At 43.2% G+C, this 19,426-nt stretch overlaps 2 protein-coding genes across 4 annotated transcripts in view; one reads left to right on the top strand and one right to left on the bottom strand.

The window, feature by feature from the left end:
* Positions 1 to 12,103, bottom strand: part of dis3l (DIS3 like exosome 3'-5' exoribonuclease) — a 37,978-nt gene extending 25,875 nt beyond the window's left edge. For 2 of the 3 annotated variants that reach the window (XM_071400544.1, XM_071400545.1), the window contains exons 1-4: positions 11,850 to 12,103; positions 11,283 to 11,436; positions 1,736 to 1,864; positions 1,177 to 1,312 (exon numbers count right to left, since the gene is read on the bottom strand). In XM_071400544.1, the coding sequence (XP_071256645.1) occupies positions 1,177 to 1,312; positions 1,736 to 1,864; positions 11,283 to 11,436; positions 11,850 to 11,979 (549 nt within the window). In that variant the 5' untranslated portion in view covers positions 11,980 to 12,103. Of the gene's footprint in view, positions 1 to 1,119; positions 1,132 to 1,176; positions 1,313 to 1,735; positions 1,865 to 11,282; positions 11,437 to 11,849 lie in introns of those variants that run through there. The other variant, XM_071400546.1, reaches the window with a different exon arrangement.
* A 1,053-nt stretch (positions 12,104 to 13,156) lies between these two features.
* Positions 13,157 to 19,426, top strand: part of LOC139575523 (multiple epidermal growth factor-like domains protein 11) — a 324,245-nt gene continuing 317,975 nt past the window's right edge. Inside the window, exon 1 of the mRNA XM_071400542.1 lies at positions 13,157 to 13,368. The gene's annotated coding sequence lies outside the window, so the exon portion shown is untranslated. The remainder of the gene's footprint in view (positions 13,369 to 19,426) is intronic.

The raw sequence follows: 19,426 nt of genomic DNA, 5'->3' as shown, positions 1-19,426 counted from the left end.
GAGGAATCAGGCTATGAGGGGTGGCCAGTCCTCTTCTGGCTGTGCCGGGTAGAGATTATAACAGAACATGGCCAAGATGTTCAAATGTTCATAAATGACCAGCATGGTCAAATAATAATAATCACAGTAGTTATCAAGGGTGTAACAAGTCAGCACCTCAGGAGTAAAGGCAGTATACACTATACCAACTGAAGGAAACTGATCTGAACCCACCCCGGCTTCTTGTATGGGTCCTTTTGACTGATGTTCCCTGAGGTTCCATTACCCAGGTATTCACCTATAGTGGATCAGTATACAGCAGGGTTCTCCTTACCCAGGTATTCACCTATAGAGGATCAGTATACAGCAGGGTTCTCATTACCCAGGTATTCACCTATAGAGGATCAGTATTCAGCAGGGTTCTCATTACCCAGGTATTCACCTATAGAGGATCAGTATTCAGCAGGGTTCTCATTACCCAGGTATTCACCTATAGAGGATCAGTATACAGCAGGGTTCTCATTACCCAGGTATTCACCTATAGTGGATCAGTATTCAGCAGGGTTCTCATTACCCAGGTATTCACCTATAGAGGATCAGTATACAGCAGGGTTCTCATTACCCAGGTATTCACCTATAGAGGATCAGTATACAGCAGGGTTCTCATTACCCAGGTATTCACCTATAGAGGATCAGTATTCAGCAGGCTTCTCATTACCCAGGTATTCACCTATAGAGGATCAGTATACAGCAGGGTTCTCATTACCCAGGTATTCACCTATAGAGGATCAGTATACAGCAGGGTTCTCATTACCTAGGTATTCACCTATAGAGGATCAGTATACAGCAGGGTTCTCATTACCCAGGTATTCACCTATAGAGGATCAGTATACAGCAGGGTTCTCATTACCCAGGTATTCACCTATAGAGGATCAGTATACAGCAGGGTTCTCATTACCCAGGTATTCACCTATAGAGGATCAGTATACAGCATGCCATGGGTTCATCTTTAATCATGTTAGCACCATTGAAGGGCAATGGGACAGAACAGGCATTTGGGTACCTGGTGTGTACTATAGTGTACCTGTGTACAGAGGATGTATTCACCACAGTTGAGGCTGCTGTACTATAGTGGTGTACCTGTGTACAGAGGACGTATTCACCACAGTTGAGGCTGTGTGTACTATAGTGTTGTACCTGTGTACAGAGGACGTAGACACCACAGTTGAGGCTGCTGTACTCTGCCACAGCGGTCTGGTCTTCAGTGATCATCACTACTGGCTTCAGACCTGCCAGGTGGTCATGGTACCACACTGCAGCATGATACACACACCTACAGGGAGGGAGACAAGGACACACCTGCATTACCATACACATACAGATACACAGAGTGATGCCTAAACACACACACACACACACAATTCCAATGTACTTATTATGTACCTACAAATGGCAACAAACTTGACATGTATTAACTGGCTTAATATTGGATTTTACAGTCAGATGACGAGGAGGAGGATGAAGGAGGAGGACGAAGGAGGAGGATGAAGGTGGAGGAGGAGGAGGAGGAGAAGGAGGATGAAGGAGGAGAAGGATGAAGACGGAGGAGGAGGTGTAGGAGGAGGAGAAGGAGGATGAAGGAGGAGGAGAAGGAGGATGAAGGCGGAGGAGAAGGAGAAGGATGAAGGCGGAGGAGGAGGATGAAGACGGAGGAGGAGGATGAGGATGAAGATGGAGGTGTAGGAAGGCCACTCACCTGGTCTGCCATTTGTCCTGCGGCTCTCCCTTTTCTCTGGGGCAGTAGGAATACTCCTGGAACTCGTTGGCAAACAGGATACAGTGATGACGGGGGTCCTTCAGCAAGCTGCGTAGCCGGTTGTACTGCCTGATAGAAACAATACATTTTCTACTCAAAGTGCATCGTTATGCTGACATAAAGTGTGATAAAAACAAATACCTTAAAATAGTAGACATTACATAAACAACGTAAAAAGATAACAAGAAATAGCGAGAGGGCAACTCATGAAGTATGGTCCTAGATTTGACACCAGCTACAGCAGTGGTGTAAAGTACTTCAGTAAAAATACTTGAAAGTACTACTTAAGTCGTTTTTAGTGGTATCTGTACTTTACGATTTATATTTTTGACAACTTTAACTTCCTTACATTCCTAAAGAAAATGATGTACTTTTTACTCCATACATTTTCCCTGACACCTAAAAGTACTCGTTCAATTTTGAATGCTTAGCAGGACAGGAAATAGTCTAATTCACACACTTATCAAGAGAACATCTCTGGTCGTCCCTACAGCCTCTGATCTGGTGGACTCACTAAACACATGCTTGGTTTGTAAATGATGTCTGGGTGTTGGAGCATGCACCTGGCGATTTGTAAATTAAAAACACAAGAAAATTATGACGTCTGGTTTGCTTTCTATAAGGAATTTAAATGATTTATACTTTTACTTTGACTTTTGATACGTAAGTATATTTTAGCAATTATATTTATTTGTAATACTTAAGTATATTTAAAACCAAATACTTTTATACTTTTATTCAAGTAGTATTTTACTGGGTGACTTTCACTTTTACTTGAGTCATTTTCTATTAAGGTATCTTTACTTCTACTCAGGTATGACAATTGGGTACTTTTTCCACTACTGCTAATAACCTTGTAGACGAATAACCTTGTAACCTACAGTATGTAGTCTAATAACCTTGTAGCCTACAGTATGCAGCCTAATAACCTTGTTAATAACCTTGTAGACGAATAACCTTGTAACCTACAGTATGCAACCTAGTAACCTACAGTATGTAACCTTGTAACCTACAGTATGTAGCCTAATAACCTTGTAGCATACAGTATGTAGCCTAATAACCTTGTAGCATACAGTATGTAGCATAATAACCTTGTAACATACAGTATGTAGCCTAATAACCTTGTAGCATACAGTATGTAGCCTAATAACCTTGTAACATACAGTATGTAGCCTAATAACCTTGTAGCATACAGTATGTAGCCTAATAACCTTGTAGCCTAATAACCTTGTAGCATACAGTATGCAACCTAGTAACCTACAGTATGTAACCTACAGTATGTAGCCTAATAACGTTGTAACATACAGTATGTAGCCTAATAACCTTGTAGCCTACAGTATGTAGCCTAATAACCTTGTAGCCTACAGTACGTAGCCTAATACTCTTGTAACATACAGTATGTAGCCTAATAACCTTGTAGCATATAGTATGTAGCCTAATAACCTTGTAGCCTACAGTATGTAGCCTAATAACCTTGTAGCCTACAGTATGTAGCCTAATAACCTTGTAACATACAGTATGTAGCCTAATAACCTTGTAACCTACAGTATGTAGCATAATAACCTTGTAACATACAGTATGTAGCCTAATAACCTTGTAACATACAGTATGTAGCCTAATAACCTTGTAGCATACAGTATGTAGCCTAATAACCTTGTAGCCTAATAACCTTGTAGCCTACAGTATGTAGCCTAATAACCTTGTAGCCTACAGTATGTAGCCTAATACTCTTGTAACATACAGTATGTAGCCTAATAACCTTGTAGCATATAGTATGTAGCCTAATAACCTTGTAGCCTACAGTATGTAGCCTAATAACCTTGTAGCCTACAGTATGTAGCCTAATAACCTTGTAACATACAGTATGTAGCCTAATAACCTTGTAACCTACAGTATGTAGCATAATAACCTTGTAACATACAGTATGTAGCCTAATAACCTTGTAGCATACAGTATGTAGCCTAATAACGTTGTAACATACAGTATGTAGCCTAATAACCTTGTAGCCTACAGTATGTAGCCTAATAACCTTGTAGCCTACAGTATGTAGCCTAATACTCTTGTAACATACAGTATGTAGCCTAATAACCTTGTAGCATATAGTATGTAGCCTAATAACCTTGTAGCCTACAGTATGTAGCCTAATAACCTTGTAGCCTACAGTATGTAGCCTAATAACCTTGTAACATACAGTATGTAGCCTAATAACCTTGTAACCTACAGTATGTAGCATAATAACCTTGTAACATACAGTATGTAGCCTAATAACCTTGTAGCATACAGTATGTAGCCTAATAACCTTGTAACATACAGTATGTAGCCTAATAACCTTGTAGCCTACAGTATGTAGCCTAATAACCTTGTAGCATACAGTATGTAGCCTAATAACCTTGTAGCCTAATAACCTTGTAACATACAGTATGCAACCTAGTAACCTACAGTATGTAACCTACAGTATGTAGCCTAATAACCTTGTAACATACAGTATGTAGCCTAATAACCTTGTAGCCTACAGTATGTAGCCTAATAACCTTGTAGCCTACAGTATGTAGCCTAATAACCTTGTAGCATACAGTATGCAACCTAGTAACCTACAGTATGTAACCTTGTAGCCTACAGTATGCAACCTAGTAACCTACAGTATGTAACCTTGTAGCATACAGTATGTAGCCTAATAACCTTGTAGCATACAGTATGTAGCATAATAACCTTGTAGCATACAGTATGTAGCCTAATAACCTTGTAGTCTACAGTATGTAGCCTAATAATGTAGTCTAATAACCTTGTATCATACAGTATGTGATAACCTACAGTATGTGATAACCTACAGTATGTGATAAGCTACAGTATGTGATAAGCTACAGTATGTGATAAGCTACAGTATGTGATAACCTACAGTATGTGATAACCTACAGTATGTGATAAGCTAACTCAATACCAAGCTTTCCTACCAACAGGATAGAGTGTCAGTTGGTATAACAGAGTCTCCCTGACTCCCTGACTCAGCGGTTGGTCCTGGGGTCCCCTGTGTGTTGTAGTGAATAGAGCTCTGCAATTAACCAACTACACAGCACGACATCAGCACAACACACACACGCACGGTCGCACGCATACACACACACACACACAGAAAACCGAAGACTCTGAAAAGTGAAGCCTCATCACGTTAACTTATGCAACAGATTTATAAAACGGGGAGCTAACAGAACAAAAGGAGACCGGGACGAGGCTGCTGAAAGTCTACTGGGGACTGTTATTTACACTAAGTCATCAACTTTGTCAACAACAAACACCAATGTATGTGTATCTATAAGAACCGTCGCTGTATACTGTTTAGAAGGGTTGTGTCATAACCAGTAGTGGCTACATTATTCATCCACAGGCTACATCCTGTTTAGCTTGATCAGCATAGCTGTGTTATAATGAGGATGTTTTCACCCACTCTCGATAGGTGCATTTCTATTCAAGGTAATATGGAGGAAGTTGCCTTTATTTGCCCTCTAAGTGTCACTCGATCACCTCTAACTAGGACTTGAGCAGTAACTGGCATCACTCACGTCAGTAACTGGCAACACTCACGTCAGCAACTGGCATCACTCACGTCAGTAACTGGCATCACTCAGGTCAGTAACTGGCATCACTCAGGTCAGTAACTGGCATCACTCACGTCAGCAACTGGCATCACTCAGGTCAGAAACTGGCATCACTCAGGTCAGAAACTGGCATCACTCAGGTCAGAAACTGGCATCACTCACATCAGCAACTGGCATCACTCAGGTCAGTGACTGCCTTTTACCTTGGTGTCACTGAGCTTTGGACTGCAGTGTCTACGGTTTACCTTGGTGTCACTGAGCTTTGGGCTGCAGTGTCTACGGTTTACCTTGGTGTTACTGAGCTTTGGGCTGCAGTGTCTACGGTTTACCTTGGTGTCACTGAGCTTTGGGCTGCAGTGTCTACGGTTTACCTTGGTGTCACTGAGCTTTGGGCTGCAGTGTCTACAGTTTACCTTGGTGTCACTGAGCTTTGGGCTGCAGTGTCTACGGTTTACCTTGGTGTCACTGAGCTTTGGGCTGCAGTGTCTACGGTTTACCTTGGTGTCACTGAGCTTTGGGCTGCAGTGTCTACGGTTTACCTTGGTGTCACTGAGCTTTGGGCTGCAGTGTCTACGGTTTACCTTGGTGTCACTGAGCTTTGGACTGCAGTGTCTACGGTTTACCTTGGTGTCACTGAGCTTTGGGCTGCAGTGTCTACGGTTTACCTTGGTGTCACTGAGCTTTGGGCTGCAGTGTCTACGGTTTACCTTGGTGTCACTGAGCTTTGGGCTGCAGTGTCTACGGTTTACCTTGCTATTATTTATTGTTCTTTGCTGATAAAAGTATCAAACTATTCGTTGTGGAGTCGCATTCCAGTGGGTGTACCCAGCAAGAAGGCAGTAACTGCCATCTAGGGTCAAAGGTCATGTCAGAGGTCAGGGTCAATATGAATAAAAAGTAACCTCGTAGTAAGACAACAGATAACCACATCTCCAATGATCTGCCTACAATTCATTTGGCTGGACAATAAAAAAAAAACTTTAAGCCATTTTTCTCTGTTTCACTCTATGAGCAGTTTCTGCACTTTTGCTTGGTTTTGCAGTACTGTTCTGTACCCATGGAGAGGTGTACTGTTCTGTACCCATGACATAGTCATTGGAGAGGTGTACTGTTCTGTACCCATGACATAGTCATTGGAGAGGTGTACTGTTCTGTACCCATGACATAGTCATTGGAGAGGTGTACTGTTCTGTGCCCATGACATAGTCATTGGAGAGATGGACTGTTCTGTACCCATGACATAGTCATTGGAGAGGTGTACTGTTCTGTGCCCATGACATAGTCATTGGAGAGATGGACTGTTCTGTACCCATGACATAGTCATTGGAGAGGTGTACTGTTCTGTGCCCATGACATAGTCATTGGAGAGGTGTACTGTTCTATACCCATGGAGAGGTGTACTGTTCTGTACCCATGACATAGTCATTGGAGAGATGGACTGTTCTGTACCCATGACATAGTCATTGGAGAGGTGTACTGTTCTGTGCCCATGACATAGTCATTGGAGAGGTGTACTGTTCTATACCCATGGAGAGGTGTACTGTTCTGTACCCATGACATAGTCATTGGAGAGATGGACTGTTCTGTACCCATGACATAGTCATTGGAGAGATGGACTGTTCTGTGCCCATGACATAGTCATTGGAGAGGTGTACTGTTCTATACCCATGGAGAGGTGTACTGTTCTGTACCCATGACATAGTCATTGGAGAGATGGACTGTTCTGTGCCCATGACATAGTCAGTGGAGAGGTGTACTGTTCTGTACCCATGACATAGTCATTGGAGAGATGGACTGTTCTGTGCCCATGACATAGTCATTGGAGAGATGTAGGACTACTGTTACGTACCCATATGGCATAGTCATTGAAGAGGTGTATCTACACTCTGCCCTCACACCAATGGTAGATGTCTCATTACTACTGTCTGCCCCAACACCAATGGTAGATGTCTCATTACTAATGTCTGCCCCAACACCAATGGTAGATGTCTCAATACTACTGTCTGCCCTCACACCAATGGTAGATGTCTCATTACTACTGTCTGCCCCAACACCAATGGTAGATGTCTCATTACTACTGTCTACCCCAACACCAATGGTAGATGTCTCAATACTACTGACTTCCCTCACACCAATGGTATATGTCTCATTACTACTGTCTAACCCAACACCAATGGTAGATGTCTCATTACTGTCTTCCCCAACACCAATGGTAGATGTCTCATTACTACTGTCTGCCCCAACACCAATGGTAGATGTCTCATTACTACTGTCTACCCTCACACCAATGGTATATGTCTCATTACTACTGTCTACCCCAACACCAATGGTAGATGTCTCATTAGTACTGTCTGCCCCTCACACCAATGGTAGATGTCTCATTACTGTCTGCCCCAACACCAATGGTAGATGTCTCATTACTACTGTCTGCCCCAACACCAATGGTAGATGTCTCATTACTACTGTCTACCCTCACACCAATGGTATATGTCTCATTACTACTGTCTACCCCAACACCAATGGTAGATGTCTCATTACTACTGTCTGCCCCTCACACCAATGGTAGATGTCTCATTACTACTGTCTGCCCCAACACCAATGGTAGATGTCTCATTACTACTGTCTTCCCCAACACCAATGGTAGATGTCTCATTACTACTGTCTGCCCCAACACCAATGGTAGATGTCTCATTACTACTGTCTAACCCAACACCAATGGTAGATGTCTCATTACTACTGTCTGCCCCAACACCAATGGTAGATGTCTCATTACTACTGTCTGCCCCAACACCAATGGTAGATGTCTCATTACTACTGTCTACCCTCACACCAATGGTATATGTCTCATTACTACTGTCTACCCCAACACCAATGGTAGATGTCTCATTACTACTGTCTACCCTCACACCAATGGTATATGTCTCATTACTACTGTCTACCCCAACACCAATGGTAGATGTCTCATTACTACTGTCTGCCCCAACACCAATGGTAGATGTCTCATTACTACTGTCTGCCCCAACACCAATGGTAGATGTCTCATTACCACTGTCTGCCCCAACACCAATGGTAGATGTCTCATTACTACTGTCTGCCCCAACACCAATGGTAGATGTCTCATTACTACTGTCTGCCCCAACACCAATGGTAGATGTCTCATTACTACTGTCTTCCCCAACACCAATGGTAGATGTCTCATTACTACTGTCTGCCCCAACACCAATGGTAGATGTCTCATTACTACTGTCTGCCCCAACACCAATGGTAGATGTCTCATTACTACTGTCTACCCTCACACCAATGGTATATGTCTCATTACTACTGTCTACCCCAACACCAATGGTAGATGTCTCATTACTACTGTCTACCCTCACACCAATGGTATATGTCTCATTACTACTGTCTACCCCAACACCAATGGTAGATGTCTCATTACTACTGTCTGCCCCAACACCAATGGTAGATGTCTCATTACTACTGTCTGCCCCAACACCAATGGTAGATGTCTCATTACTACTGTCTGCCCCAACACCAATGGTAGATGTCTCATTACTACTGTCTACCCGAACACCAATGGTAGATGTCTCATTACTACTGTCTGCCCCAACACCAATGGTAGATGTCTCATTACTACTGTCTGCCCCAACACCAATGGTAGATGTCTCATTACCACTGTCTGCCCCAACACCAATGGTAGATGTCTCATTACTACTGTCTGCCCCAACACCAATGGTAGATGTCTCATTACTACTGTCTGCCCCAACACCAATGGTAGATGTCTCATTAGTACTGTCTGCCCCAACACCAATGGTAGATGTCTCATTACTACTGTCTTCCACAACACCAACGGTAGATGTCTCATTACTACTGTCTACCCTCACACCAATGGTATATGTCTCATTACTACTGTCTACCCCAACACCAATGGTAGATGTCTCATTACTACTGTCTACCCTCACACCAATGGTATATGTCTCATTACTACTGTCTACCCCAACACCAATGGTAGATGTCTCATTACCACTGTCTGCCCCAACACCAATGGTAGATGTCTCATCACTACTGTCTGCCCCAACACCAATGGTAGATGTCTCATTACTACTGTCTACCCTCACACCAATGGTATATGTCTCATTACTACTGTCTACCCCAACACCAATGGTAGATGTCTCATTACTACTGTCTGCCCCTCACACCAATGGTAGATGTCTCATTACTACTGTCTGCCCCAACACCAATGGTAGATGTCTCATTACTACTGTCTTCCCCAACACCAATGGTAGATGTCTCATTACTACTGTCTGCCCCAACACCAATGGTAGATGTCTCATTACTACTGTCTAACCCAACACCAATGGTAGATGTCTCATTACTACTGTCTGCCCCAACACCAATGGTAGATGTCTCATTACTACTGTCTGCCCCAACACCAATGGTAGATGTCTCATTACTACTGTCTACCCTCACACCAATGGTATATGTCTCATTACTACTGTCTACCCCAACACCAATGGTAGATGTCTCATTACTACTGTCTACCCTCACACCAATGGTATATGTCTCATTACTACTGTCTACCCCAACACCAATGGTAGATGTCTCATTACTACTGTCTGCCCCAACACCAATGGTAGATGTCTCATTACTACTGTCTGCCCCAACACCAATGGTAGATGTCTCATTACCACTGTCTGCCCCAACACCAATGGTAGATGTCTCATTACTACTGTCTGCCCCAACACCAATGGTAGATGTCTCATTACTACTGTCTGCCCCAACACCAATGGTAGATGTCTCATTACTACTGTCTTCCCCAACACCAATGGTAGATGTCTCATTACTACTGTCTGCCCCAACACCAATGGTAGATGTCTCATTACTACTGTCTACCCCAACACCAATGGTAGATGTCTCATTACTACTGTCTGCCCCAACACCAATGGTAGATGTCTCATTACTACTGTCTGCCCCAACACCAATGGTAGATGTCTCATTACCACTGTCTGCCCCAACACCAATGGTAGATGTCTCATTACTACTGTCTGCCCCAACACCAATGGTAGATGTCTCATTACTACTGTCTGCCCCAACACCAATGGTAGATGTCTCATTAGTACTGTCTGCCCCAACACCAATGGTAGATGTCTCATTACTACTGTCTTCCCCAACACCAACGGTAGATGTCTCATTACTACTGTCTACCCTCACACCAATGGTATATGTCTCATTACTACTGTCTACCCCAACACCAATGGTAGATGTCTCATTACTACTGTCTACCCTCACACCAATGGTATATGTCTCATTACTACTGTCTACCCCAACACCAATGGTAGATGTCTCATTACCACTGTCTGCCCCAACACCAATGGTAGATGTCTCATCACTACTGTCTGCCCCAACACCAATGGTAGATGTCTCAATACTACTGTCTGCCCCAACACCAATGGTAGATGTCTCATTACTACTGTCTGCCCCAACACCAATGGTAGATGTCTCATTACTACTGTCTGCCCCAACACCAATGGTAGATGTCTCATTACCACTGTCTGCCCCAACACCAATGGTAGATGTCTCATTACTACTGTCTGCTCCAACACCAATGGTAGATGTCTCATTACTACTGTCTACCCCAACACCAATGGTAGATGTCTCATTACTACTGTCTTCCCTCACACCAATGGTAGATGTCTCATTACTACTGTCTGCCCCAACACCAATGGTAGATGTCTCATTACTACTGTCTGCCCCAACACCAATGGTAGATGTCTCATTACTACTGTCTGCCCCAACACCAATGGTAGATGTGAGTGGTGTAGGCCTAGTTACTCAACCTGTGTTACAGTAATTATCTCATTGGAGGGGTGTAGGATGTAGGCGTGTAGCTCCTGTACCTGCGTCCTCTGCTGTGTTGGACGGCCTGGCAGGCAGTCTGGGTGAACACTATCCCCTGGATCTCTCTAAACTCCAGAATCTCCATAAAGTCTCTCGCCACGCCAGCATCAGGCATCACATAGTGAGTCACATCTCCAGACAGCACCTTGCCTTCTGTTGGGACAGAACAAGGGGGGAACAGATTCAGACTCTACCATGTCCTGATGGAGATCATTGCAAACACAGCACCACTGTGTCAACAACATCCACGTCTATTCTTAGCTATATGAATTTATGCACAGGAGTCTAAGTCGTCTTATCTACCTTGACTGTGATGGCCATCATCATTATTTTCTAGCTATTGTACTCGAGAACTAGGTGTTAAAAGCGTGGCAGGTGTTGTTACGGCGTAACAACTAACAACTATCATCACGTGACTGTGTAATACAAAAGAGAAACATCATAGTTTAGCATATTCCTTGTTGTAATTTAGCTAGATAGCATGTTACATTTACGTTTCTCTAAAATTTGAAGACATCAAAAGGAAGACTTATAGAGTATTTTATTTTAGTAAAACCTGACTTTACCGTTGGCGCATTGTGCCTGACAGAGAGAGCTGTAGCAGGGAACATGTTCTCTCAAATAATGTTCCCGAACCACACGAACTTTCCGTCCACGGGAACTCTTCAAATGCAACACCTTCTCGGTCTTAATCATTGTCACCCGGCTTCATAGAAAACGCGTTTGGCACGATTGTTTTTGAAAGATTAGCTGCCGTTGACAAGACAAGCGGGAACCGATTCCGAAGTTGTAAACAAACCATTCAAGTCCAGGAAGAACACTGCGCAAACGCGGCGGGCTCGTCGAGTTGACGTCATCAATTCCGTACACACACACACACACACACACACACACAGATTTTTTTCTTACAAATGATAAATGCCAGTGTGTTTTTAGAAAAGCGGAAAACAATATGTTAACATGTCCAGTTTAAACCTTTGTTTTATGCAGTGCACTGTCCTCAGTGATTTGAATGTGCTTGTATATCCCTGCTCTGACACCAGAAATTAAATTCCCTTTGGAAAATAAAGTAATTCTAAATCTAAGTCTTTTTAAAGCCAAAGCGAATTGCACTGATGCTTGATCTCTCAACTGATTAATTGTGACAATATGCAAAAGTTTGTTTCTCCACCGATGTTAATGTTCTATGCAAAACCATTAAATAGATGTGTGTTAATCAAACTGTATAATGATCATATCCGAACCAATGTGATCTTTTGATGTTATAATTAATTATTATCGTTATATTGCGTGATATTATTATTATTTTTAAATATTTTTAATCCCAGGCCTCCGTCCCCGTTTTAGGTATCTCTTTATGAAGTGTTGTGTTGTCTCTCTTGTTGTGATATGTGTTTTGTCCTATATTTATATTGTATTTATTTATGTATTTTAATCCCAGGCCCCTGTCCCCGCAGGAGGTCTTTGCCTTTTGGTAAACCGTCATTGTAAATAAGAATTTGTTCTTAACTGACTTTCCTAGTTAAATAAACGTTAAATAAATAAAACATATATAAATATATATTTATGAATGGGCACATGTCCATGCAGGGCTGGTCAATTCGAATAGAAGTCAGTCAATGCAGGAAGTTAATTTAAATAACAATAAAAAAAATTAAGAAAAAAAAAACAGCATCTATTTTCAAACTGACGAGGAGAAGCTATTTATGTCAAAAAGTGTTTCAATAGTTTTATTTTGAATTGAAATCCCTTTCTGAACTGACTGCCTTCAATCCGAATTGACCCCAGCTCTGGTACCAGAGATGAGAGCCTTCGTGACGTCACTGCTATTTAAATGATCCGCGCTCGAGCGCCAGTTGCAGTGTGGATAGAAGCGATGCGCGAGAGAAGTGAGGAGCGAAGATAATTTAAGCTTTAGAGGCTTGACTGTACAACCTTACGCGACAATTTATCCACAATTTAATCGACTTTCGCCACAGGAAATATATTATCCTTATTTACCAGGTGCTTACGACACTGTTGAACGATAGGCTACACAGCTAAAGACTGACTCTGGGAAGGAAGAGATCACAGAACACAGAAAAGGTAGGCTTCTCTGTCTCCGGGAATTTTCTAATGCCATTGAGTTCAGCAAAGTTCTCCAGAATCTGTTTTAATGCCCATTAATTACTCGTCTTCGGTAAGTGTCACGTCTCAAGTGCCGCTGGGATAATTGCTATGTCTCAAGTGTTGTTGCAAGGTCTGATTATGCTTGTTAATTAGTTGCGGTGTGATAGAGTAGCCTATAATGTGATTGGTACCTCAAAGATATTGATGCTGAAAAGTATTGTGTTTGTGTGTATGCTTCCTTGAGGTTGAATTGTGTTTTGTAGCCTATCTGCTTCTATTCGAGTTAAATTGTAAATGTAATGTCTATTGAACTATTTGAAACTGTTAGGCTAGATTTCTAAATACCTCTATACCAGAAGGTGCATTTTTTTAAGGGGTAATTTCTGCATTTGATTAGAATTACCACGTTATTAGGATGTTGCCACATAACAATGAGACAGGAAGTGCTTACATATAAGGAAGACCACGCTAAATCATCACACCTCCAGCTGAGAGGTATTGTTGATGAGTTGTTTGATTATTTGGATCTTCTTGAGCCCACAACGGGGGACTTATCTCCCAACAGTCCTATGAAAAACCATAAAACACATCAAATATGTTACCGTGTTAAAAGTATTTTACAGTAGCCGAGAAAACCGTTGGAGTTGAATGCCCTTGAATTATCACTGTCTCTGTGGGACAAGATTCGAGAACGTTCACTTCATTCACAAGTTGCTGTGAGAAAGTGGATGTACAAAGCAATAGGAGGGTTTCTGATGTTGATGAGGTCTGGCAGGAGGTCGCCGTGGTCTAAAATGAGGTGGGTTTCATTCCCAAAAGGCTCCCTATATTACCAATATAGTGCACTACTTTAGACCAAAGCTGATCGAAAGTAGGGCACTATGTAGGGAATAGGGTGCCAGAGTCCTACTGATCCTGGTCTAAAGTGGTGCACTATGTAGGGAATAGGGTGCCAGAGTCCTACCGACCCTGGTCTAAAGTAGGGCACTATATAGGGAATTGGGTGCAGAGTCCTACTGACCCTGGTCTAAAATAGTGCACTATATAGGGAATTGGGTGCCATTTGGGACAGACCCGTGATCTTCTGCTCTGACCTTCAAGTTGAATGAGGCACCAATCAAATCACTATTGATCCCTGTGTGGAAGCTGTAAATTTGGCCATTGTTGTGCAGCAGAGAGATAGCGGGGTGTTTTGCATAGTGACACATGGACAGATTCACCACTAACACTACAGATGGATGGCCTCTAGGCTTAAGGCTCTAGTACCGTTGCTGTTTTTGGTTACTAAGAACAGATGAGGACAGTTTCATTTCAAACGCCAACTGCTTTTTTAATTCTGTATGGCTAATCGGGCTATTGGTAGAATTCCCCTTTCCTTTAATTGGTCAGATAAAGAGAAACACATTTACTAGCCATGTTCTTACACCACTGGCATAGCGCAGTGTCTCCAGAATCCTGTGAAGCCTGAGTCCCCCCCCCCCCCCTACCTAACCAAAATAATCTTATGCTTCAGCCACTTACAAAGTTTATACTACTGATGGCTGTCCATGGTTCTGAAACTGCAACGTCTAGGCGGCTGCCTGTCCATGAACTATCAGGTTACCTGGTGCTAGTGCTTGTAGTAGCCTGTAGCTTTGCTTTCAACCACAGCTTTGTTTCATTACCAAACCAGGGAGCAACATTTGATCTGTGAAGTCCACAAAACATATTGGATGGAACACAGAGTTCCATGTTCTACAGCATGGTCAATCAAGGTAATGTTTCCTACATTTTCGGACTAGCCACCAGAAGACAACGACACCACGAGATGCAACAATGTACGTTTTTTTTCTGTCAATGAGTTTGGCTTCGGATGTGATGTGATTGGTCTGAAGCCAAATCCAAACTGGCTTTCCTTGACACTTTTTTTTTTAGGTGCGCCAGGGCCATTCACAGCTGAGCTCACTCAGTTTAGTTGCCAACCATTCAATGCTATGGTTGGCAACAATGTCATACTCTTGTTTTGACCAGACAGCGTAAGATAGATACGCTACACATACTGAGACAGAGGGGCGCTGATTCATTTGATCGGCTGCTTTCTCCGGTGACATACATTTAGCCTCTTGCGAATTTAAGGAAATGTATGAAACACAGAAAGACGAAAAATCAATTATTTTGTATGGGGGGGGGGGTTTGTAAATTTTTGGGGGAAGCTTGGCTTCCCGTGGCAACCATGAATACACCCCACTACAAGTAATATAACCAGTCCACCATCAAAACAATAGTTTAGTATGGATTGTTTATGCAGACATTGTAGTCTAGCCTACTAGCTTATCTATAGCTATATATAGTATTTATCTGGTAGCCTATTATATTACACATTGGAGCTCAGACTCCACGCTGTCGGGGCTATCCGTCTCATCACTCGTAGATTTACAAGTGTCCACAGAAGGGGGGTCGCTCTCATGAGCGCCACTGGGTCTCTGGCAGTCGACAGCTGTGAGGAGGAGAAGGGGGGGGGGGGGGCGGCATCTCACTAGAGGAACTGTCACTATTCCCGGGGGGAAGGAAGAAGAGGAGGCGCAAGGCCACTGTCATTGTCAGGCCGGGCAGTGAGGTCTCTGTCTAGTCCTGCTGCTGCATAAGGCCTTCTGGCAAAGGGGGGTAGCTTTGCTGATGTGGTTATCTTCGGTCATTTGGCACGAGCTTGAACAACGCACTCACTCTCCATCCGAGTCCGACCTGATTCACCTAACTGAAGAAAAAAAACGTAATAGCCAATTAGGTGAGGAGGACGAGGTAGGGCTGCCGCCCGCGCCGCTGAGGAACAGGCTAACTAGATGTATGACAACTATACTGAACAACAATATAAACGTAACATGTAAAGTGTTGGTCCCATGTTTCATGAGCTGAAATATAATATCCCAGAAATGTTCCATACGAACAAAAAGCTTATTTCTGTCAAATTGTTGTGCACAAATTTGTTTACATCCCTGTTAGTGAGCATTTCTCCTTTGCCAAAATAATCCATTCACCTGACATGTATGGCATATCAAGAAGATGATTAAAGAGCATGATAATTACACAGGTGCACCTTGTGCTGGGAGACAATAAAAGGCCACTCTAAAATGTGCAGTTTTATCACACAACACAATGTCACGTCTTAAGTTTTGAGGGAGTGTACAATTGGCATGCTGACTGAAGGAATGTCCACCAGAGCTGTTGCCATAGATTTGAATGTTAATTTCTCTACCATAAGCCACTTCCAACGTTGTTTTAGAGAATTTAGCAGTATGTCCAACTGGCCTCACAACCGCAGACCACGTGTAACCACGCCAGCCCAGGACCTCCACATCCGGCTTCTTCACCGGTGGGATCGTCTGAGACCAGCCACTCGGACAGCTGCAGAAACTGTGGGTTTGCACAATCGAAGAATATCCGCACACACTGTCAGGAACCGTCTCAGTGAAGCTAATCTTTGTGCTTGTCATCCTCACCAGGGTCTTGACCTGACTGCAGTTCAGCGTCGTAACCAACTTCAGTGGGTAAATGCTCACCTTTGATGGCAACTGGAACGCTGGAGAAGTGTGCTCTTCTCTGATGAATCCTGGTGTCAACTGTACCGGGCAGATAGCAGACTGTGTATATGGCGTTGTGTGGGCGAGCGGTTTGCTGAGATCCTGACGCCTATTGTCGTGCCATTCATCCGCCGCCATCACCTCATGTTTCAGCATGATAATGCACTGCCCCATGTCACAAGAATCTGTACAGAATTCCTGGAAGCTGAAAAATTCCTAGTTCTTCCATGGCCTGCATACTCACCAGACATGTCACCCATTGAGCATGTTTGGGATGCTCTGGATCGACGTGTACAACAGCGTTCTCCAGTTACCGCTAATGTCCAGCAACTTCACACAGCCATTGAAGAGGAGTGGGTCAACATTCGACAGGCCACAATCAACTGCCTGATTAACTCAATGTGAAGGAGATGTGTCGCGCTGCATGAGGCAAATGGTGGTCACACCAGATACTGACTGGTTTTCTGATCCACACCCCTACTTTTTTTTTAAGGTATCTGTGACCAACATATCAAATCTGATTTATTTATATAGCCCTTCTTACATCAGCTGATATATCAAAGTGCTGTACAGAAACCCAGCCTAAAACCCCAAACAGCAAGCAATACAGGTGTAGAAGCACGGTGGCTAGGAAAAACTCCCTAGAAAGGCCAAAATCTAGGAAGAAACCTAGAGAGGAACCAGGCTATGAGGGGTGGCCAGTCCTCTTCTGGCTGTGCCGGGTGGAGATTATAACAGAACATGGCCAAGATGTTCAAATGTTCATAAATGACCAGCATGGTCAAATAATAGTAATCACAGTGAACAGGTCAGGGTTCCATAGCCGCAGGCAGAACAGTTGAAACTGGAGCAGCAGCACGGCCAGGTGGACTGGGGACAACAAGGAGTCATCATGCCAGGTAGTCCTGAGGCATGGTCCTAGGGCTCAGGTCCTCCGAGAGAGAGAAAGAAAGAAAGAATTAGAGAGAGCATACTTAAATTCACACAGGACACCGGATAAGACAGGAGAAATACTCCAGATATAACAGACTGACCCTAGCCCCCTGACACATAAACTACTGCAGCATAAATACTGGAGGCTGAGACAGGAGAGGTCAGGAGACACTGTATGTATACCTGTATTCCCAGACATGTGAAATCCATAGATTAGGGCCTAACTCATTTATTTCAATTGACTGATTTCCTTCATATGAACTGTAATTGTTGCATGTTGTGTTTATATTGTTCTTCAGTGTATATTGTTTGTCTGGCTCACCTGTTACATGTGGAAATTAAACAGGAGGGTTACCTTCAAAATTATTTATAAAAAAATATATATATACAATTTAGATATAGGTGTGAGATGACGGGTGCATGGGAAGCCAGAGCTCGTGGGGCCCCACCGCCTTGCGGGTGCTGTGGGTGCTACGCCAATGACGTATAAAACAGAACAGAAGAGAAGAGATTGTTTTTTATATCAGGTTAACTTCTAAGAACCAGAGGTGGCCTATTACGACAATGAGAAGCATTTTAACGGAAGAGCACTGTGCTGGTGAACATTATGGGTCCCCACTGGGTTGGTGCTGGTGCATTATGGGTCCCCACTGGGCTGGTGCATTTGAAATAGTTTTATTACAATATGTCACAGAGGTATTCATCACAACTGGACTTTGGCAATCAGAGTAATGCAGCTTTTGACGACTGCAGCTCTTAGCCTAATTAAGCTTTTTATTCTGCTTTGAGGATGCTGCTCAACAGTGTGTGTGTGTGTGTGTGTGTGTGTGTGTGTGTGTGTGTGTGTGTGTGTGTGTGTGTGTGTGTGTGTGTGTGTGTGTGTGTGTGTGTGTGTGTGTGTGTGTGTGTGTGTGTGTGTGTGTGTGTGTGTGTGTGCGAGTGTGTGTGTGCGAGTGTGTGTGTGCGAGTGTGTGTGTGCGAGTGTGTGTGCGCGAGTGTGTGTGCGCGAGTGTGTGTGTGCGCGAGTGTGTGTGTGCGCGAGTGTGTGTGTGCGCGAGTGCTCGCGTGCGTGCGTGTCCTGGTTGGCTTTGGAAAAAATATATGATTACGTCCAACAAAGTTTTTGATCTTCTAAATGTTTTAGATCCAGTTGTAATGATCATATACTGTACCTATTTCCTTTTAAATGATTCATGTCTCTTCCTGTTCCTGAATACAGCTGTATAAATGACTCATAGGATTCATGCCATTTTTAATCAAAGCAATGAATAATGTTGAATCATTAATTTAATGATAAGACCTTGGTCAAGCTGAAGATTAATGAATATGAGTTGTACAGCGGTACGACAACATGCCCTTGGATGCTTCCCAAATGGCACCCTATTCCCTATGTAGTGCACTACTTTTGGCCATGGCCTATAAGGCTCTGGTCTAAAGTAGTGCACTATAACGGGAATAGGGTGCCATTTGGCAGAGACGTTATGAGTTGTACAGCAGCAATGACAACTAGATGCCCTTGATTCAGGACTAGCCCCTCCAGCCTA

The sequence above is a fragment of the Salvelinus alpinus genome, chromosome 5, assembly GCF_045679555.1.
Source record: "Salvelinus alpinus chromosome 5, SLU_Salpinus.1, whole genome shotgun sequence".
Taxonomy (NCBI): Eukaryota; Metazoa; Chordata; class Actinopteri; order Salmoniformes; family Salmonidae; genus Salvelinus; species Salvelinus alpinus.
The sequence above is the reverse complement of the archived record's forward strand: the minus strand, read 5'-3'. Positions and strand labels throughout refer to the sequence as shown.